Genomic DNA, 6,106 nt, shown 5'->3' with positions numbered 1-6,106 from the left:
CTGCATTTGGACGTTGCTGGAGACTATCGCAAGTGGACACATGATAATTGATTTACCGAGAACTTCTGTCGCATCTTAAGCGAGGCTTGTTTACACTCCTTCTTCTAACTTTCTCTCCATTTCCCATTATGCCTAATGGCAAACACCTGGAATAAAAGAAAATGACCATCACCATTTCGCGCTTCCCTTCGCCGGTGCCTGCTTCTATTTACGAGCAGGACAATAGCTCGCTGGCACCGGGCAATGTGACGAAGAAGACAAAGCTGGCAGTAGCGTGGGACGGAGCGCTTGCGCTATGCCAGCGGTCAGTAAATCATCTCATTACCATCAGTCAACTCGTCTCATTCTTCTGGTGGCCGTCACGGAACAATATTAAAGTCTGTGCGGTAACATGTAGACTTTTGTTAGTACCCGTATGGGAAGTACTATCACGCTCGAAGTAAAGCTTAACGACACAATACAGAATGTGATGGCCAAGATCCTGGAAAAAGAGGTTATTCCGTCCGACCAGCAGCGTCTCACCTTTGCTAGAAAACAGCTCAAGAACGGTCGCACCTTGTCGTTCTACGATATCAGGAAAGACTCGTCCCTGCACCTCGGGCTGAGTCTGCGTGATAGCATGCAGATTTTCGTTAGCACTCTCACTGGAAGAACCATCACGCTCGAAGTCCAGCCAAATTACACAATAGAGAGTATCAAAGCGAAGACCACGGACAAAGAGGGCATTCCGCCTGACCAGCAGCGCCTCACCTTTGCTGGAAAATCGGTAGAGGACCATCACACCTTTTCATTCTAAAGCATCAAAAAGTGTCGACACTGCACCTCATGCAACGTATTCTTGGTAACAAGCAGATCTTTGTCAAGGCCCTCACTGGAAAAGCCGTCATGCTTGAAGTCGACTCCAACGAGACAACAGAATACGCCAAGGCTAAAATCGAGGACAAAGAGGGCATCCCAAATAACCAACAGTGTCTCATATTTAATGAAAAACTGCGCGAAGACGCTGCACTTTGTCATTCTACGACATTCGAGAGCAGTCGACCCTTGACTGCGTGCTTGAATTCAATTTTTTGTGTCAAGCGCGTTAGATGGGCATGGCGAGAAAACGTGTGGGTGTAATTCATGGATGTGGCGGCGCTGGTCAGCAGCAGCGGAGCTGGCCAATAGAATCTCCCAGTATGACTTCGCCGTGGTTGGGGATGGAGGGTGTGGGAAGGTAGGGGATGTAAGGTGAATGTGAATAAAGTCTCCCTGTTTCCCGCAGAGCTTACAGGAGGAGAGGAACTGATCGGGGTACCAGGCATGAAGGAGAATAGCGTAGGAAGCAGTACGGGTCTGAAGTCGACGCCAGTGGGAGGCCTGGGTTAGGGTTAGGGAGGGAGCCGGCGGTGCCTAAACCCGCCGGATATCTCGGTAGTGTGTAAGGATATCTCTGAAGGTAAGCAGACGCTCCGAGCATGGCGGTGGGGGTCCAACTCCAGCACGGAAAGTGAGACCTCGGGCGAGGGAGTGCACCCCTCGTTACCCCGGAGGCCTGCGTGTGCTGGGGTCCAGATGAGGGTTACGGGGCGGGTTGGGTGCCAGAAGCGTAGAAGCTGAGCCGCGGTGCGGGATATCAAGCCTTTGGAGAAATTGGTTACGGCGGATTTTGAGTCGGAGAGAATGTGTGAGCTGGGCTTGAAGTGCGTGTCGTGCGCGAAGGGAAACAAAGAGAAACGTATCTATTACGTAAGTCTGTGTAAGACTGATGGAACGCGTGAGGCTGACGGGGGGAAACACGAAAGCGGCGCACGCACACGTGGAGCCTGCACTAGTCACTAGCCTGCACTTGTTTCTCGCGCTAAACACGTGGTGTGATGTACGGTATGGTTCTAAAGTGAGCAGTGACATCTTCGGCTGAGCGATCGAAGCGATTTCATCACGGAGTGGGATGAAGGATAGGCGGAGGGATGATGCGGTAATGTGATGGCTGCCGTTCCTTCAAGAAATGACAGCGTAACGAGTATGGCGATTACGGAAGACGATATAATTGAAGCAATGCCTTCGAGCAGTGAACGCAGAGCCGATGAATAAATTGCGAAGCAAAATTGAAAAATCCTAACCTAAGCAGCAGAGTGCGAACGATTCTGGAAACGGTTCATGCTCTCGCATTCCTGTCGTATGAACCATCGATAAATTTTTGTCAGGGCATCCATGGCAGGACCATCAGACGTGAAGTACAGTCCAGTGACGCTGCGGAGAGCGTTAAGGCACCGTCCCGTCTAACCAGGAACACTTCTCGTAACCACTATGGGCGGCAGCATCTTGTCTTTCTGCAAAATTAAAAAAAGTGGACCACCGTCTTCAGCTTTTTGTAGCGCTTACAAGGACATGAAAATAGTAGGCTGCCTGCTTTTACAACTATCTACTAATGGCCTCTGTGGACATGCCAGGGTCACTTCTTTAGATGATGCTTAAGTTTATGGCGCGCCTTCTTCAAGTTTTCTAGGAAGCGAGAATAACGAGCAAAAATTACAGCCTCTGACCACGCGAACGAGTACGAAGAGAGATCAACGCTACCGGCTGACGCAATTATTAACGCAATGATGACGTTACGCCTTCCGGTACGGCGATTTTCCTTCTTTTGGGAGGGTCACAAGGAGTCTTTATGGTGTGAGAAGTATGTGGCGCAGTCTCATACTCGTAGATCTCGGTAATGAGCGCACTTGCTGGCGGCGCCCAGAGGGCGTTCGTTCCCTGTGTGGCCCGCAGTACGTTTGTGGCTCTGGCCGCCTGCATACTTCCAGCGCTGTGACCATGACCCTCTGCCTAGGCTACATCCACGGCCTCTGCAGAACCGCTTGTGATGTGTGTGAGAGCATTTGTGCGTGCGTGCGTGCGTGTGTGTGTGTGTGTGTGTGTGTGTGTGTGTGTGTGTGTGTGTGTGTGTGTGTGTGTGTGTGTGTGTGTGTGTGTGTGTGTGTGTGTGCGCGTGTGTGTGTGTGGCTGACCGAAGGTGAAAGGCCGACTGCAACAAACCTCGCCATTATCACTGCCGCGTGCAGACTGATGAGTTAGGGAAGTAAAGAGGTGAGACAAAGATCAGACACGCGCTCGGGTCACCTGCGCCGAAGTGACAACGACAACTGCGGCAGATACTAGGTACCCCTTGCGAATTACATGTACGTCGCCGCTGGCGGTTTTCTCTCTGCACAGGCATAAGAACACGCACGCAACTGGTAACCATGCGCGAAGAAACCAACTCATGCCAGCGGAGATGAATGACAACCTCTTCTCGGGAACGCCTGCGTGCGGGCGCAACCGTTTTCCCGCGAGTCAGCACAGGTCATATCTCTTGTTTGCTGTTTCCTTCTGCGCTCCTCTACCTTCCTTATCCTGTCTCTCTTCTCCCTCAGCTCCCTTCTCTTCCTTGCCTGCCCGCTTCCGGAAGAGGGAAGGAGAACACAAGAACCCGTCGCAGCGGCCGCATTACGATACAGGCAAAACGCTAAAGGCTGCCGTGTGCTGTGTGACATCAGTGCACGTTAAAGATCGCCAAGTGGACGAAATTGTGCTGGAGATCTGCCACCTGCCATGAATACGCAAGAAACCGCTGCCACGGTTGGCAGGTGGCAGAGTGGAGAGGGAAATCCTACTCTTCACTTGCGGGGTATGTGTGGTCGTGCATAGCAATTCCCAACAAGGTTCATATGCTATTGCCTTGTCACAGCTAATGGTATAACCCTATCCTGGACGCTGACTGAACAATGACAGAAATAAGAGCAGCCCTGCATAAGATACGCACGACATCCACCACGGTAGAAGACGGCATTAACAATGACACTCAGAAACCTATACGACGCTTCCATCACAGCCCTCACGGACATTGCGAACGATTGTATGAAGGAGGCAAAGCTCCCAGCGTCTTGGAAACATGTAATCGTTAAATTCATCCCAATAGCGGGCAAAAAGCTAGAGTTCGAAAACCTCAGACCTATTCCCCTTACTTCTTGTATAGGAAGACTGATAGAGCACGTCATACTAGACAAACTCCAGTCCCACATGCACAAAGAGAATTTGTATCCAAACACTATGGACGGCTTTAGACCGCATTTATCAGCACAGAATACGATGCTCAGACTAGCGAACGAACTCTATCTGAGGAGTAAGAAAGGAGTACCAGGGCAATCCTAGATCTAGATTTAACGAAAGCATTTTATAACGTCAAACACAAAACAATCCTAGAATCTCTTTCACCGTTGAATGTGGGCGAAAGAGCGTTCAACAACATCAAAGACTTTCTCTCCGATAGAACGGCTAAAATTCAAATTGGCGCAATCAAATCCGACACCTTCAGTTTAGGAGAGAGAGGAACGCCGCTCAAAATGGCCCACGCACTCGCAAAAATCCCAGACCTAGAACACTGTATGCGGACGATATCACCCTTTGGACCACCAAGGGGAGTATCGGCACGATACAAGACACAGTACAACGAGCGGAAGATGTAGTAGTAGAGGAGGCACAAGCCGCGGGACTCGGGTGTTCCCCTGCAATAATCTGGACTCCTCACCCTACACCCAAAGAGTCAAAGAAGCAATAAAGTGCCTGAAATCAAAATCTACGCGGAAGGGGCAGCCATCCCAGAAGTGGACACACTAAGAATCTTGGGAATGCTGATACAGTCAAACAAAAAAACGACACACTAATTAAGAAACTGAGACACACCGCCAATCAAATCTCCCTCCTCATCAGACACATTGCGAATAGCCAAATAGGAGTTAAATAAGCCGAGACCAGGAGACTAATACAAGCCTTCGTTCTTAGCAGAGTCAACTACACTACACCATACTTCACCCTCACAGGCAGAGAAAGAGACTAGCTGGATTCTCTAATTAGACAGTCCTACAAAATTGCGCTCAGTTTCCCCCGTCATACCCCAAATGAAAAAGATACTACAGTTAGGAATCCATAACACCTTAGCAGAAATGATGGAACACACCTCATCGCACAATACGAAAAGACTATCAGGCTCTGAAACGGACGTTTCGTCCTAAAGGAAGCAGGAATACAATATGAAGCAGTCCGTGCACACACCTTGCCAATTTCAAGTGCATGAACACTTAATAGTCCCTCCTCTGCCCAAAAGCATGTATCCACACTACGATACGGACAGAAGAAAGGCTAAGGCACAAAAACTTCACAAAAGATTTTCAGTTCATAAAGACACGCCGCACGTGGACGTGGCAGAACATGCAGACAATGACGCCTTTTCCCTGGTAGTTGTCGATCATCGAGGTTCTCGCCTTGCATCGGCGACAATCGATAAAACAAAATTTCCAGAGGAGGCGAAGAAGCTGCCATAGCTTTAGCCATTACCTTTACCACTGTCAAATACATCATCAGCGACTCTAAAACCACAATGCGAAATTTTGCAAAAGGAAGGGCTCACTCCGCAGCCATCAATATCTTACAAAAAAGTTCCAGTACCCGCCAGATCACATTGATCTGGGTCCCCGCCCATTCGGACCACAATTGAAACGAGGCGGCGCACCAACTTGCCCGAGGATTCGTGGTTAACCGGGAGGTGCGGCCAAGGAGCGAGTGACGACCTACAAAGAAATTACTACCCACTTCAAGAAAGAAAGACAAATCTTTGAGGAACCACATAGATCTCCAAGTAAAACACAAGTCAGTTGGCGGCAGCTCCAAACAGACATTTTCTTTAATCCGCACATGTATTCGATATGGTTCCCAGAGCAGTTCAGCCCCACTATTCTCTCTTTGGGCTCCAAAACGCAAACACACCGCACATCCTATACATATGTAATCAAGACAAGTCCCCGCAGAGTCTTCAGCTCTCTACCCAATCTCAGTGGTAGGCCGCGCTGCTCAGCTCGGACGCGGAGGTTCAACTCTGAGTCAGGGAGCGGGCCGAGGAGGTCGCCGAACGACATCGTCGGTCGGCCACCTGGCGTCCGGCCTAGAAGAGGAGCCCACCGCGGGCAGGGGAACACCACCCCAACCCGCGCCTAAGACCTTTTCTTCAATACTGCTTCCTCCTTCGCCGCCTAGCTGCCACCACTTATGCCTCGCTACTCGGTTCAATCGACGGACGGCCATCTTGCTC

At 50.1% G+C, this 6,106-nt stretch overlaps 1 protein-coding gene across 1 annotated transcript; it reads left to right on the top strand.

The window, feature by feature from the left end:
* The first annotated feature begins 415 nt into the window (after nt 1-415).
* On the top strand, nt 416-796 carry LOC149360521 (polyubiquitin-like). Its single transcript, XM_089567863.1, has one exon. It carries the CDS (start codon nt 416-418, stop codon nt 794-796), a length of 381 nt encoding a protein of 126 aa, XP_089423989.1.
* The last annotated feature ends 5,310 nt before the right edge of the window (nt 797-6,106 follow it).

Source organism: Amblyomma mixtum, chromosome 2 (assembly GCF_055824585.1).
Source record: "Amblyomma mixtum isolate Tamu chromosome 2, ASM5582458v1, whole genome shotgun sequence".
In the NCBI taxonomy this organism is placed as follows: domain Eukaryota; kingdom Metazoa; phylum Arthropoda; class Arachnida; order Ixodida; family Ixodidae; genus Amblyomma; species Amblyomma mixtum.
The sequence above is the reverse complement of the archived record's forward strand: the minus strand, read 5'-3'. Positions and strand labels throughout refer to the sequence as shown.

What these genes read in the sequence shown, in the direction of transcription:
- LOC149360521 (XM_089567863.1), top strand. Translation starts at nt 416, where the DNA reads ATGGGAAGTACTATCACGCTCGAAGTAAAGCTTAACGACACAATACAG.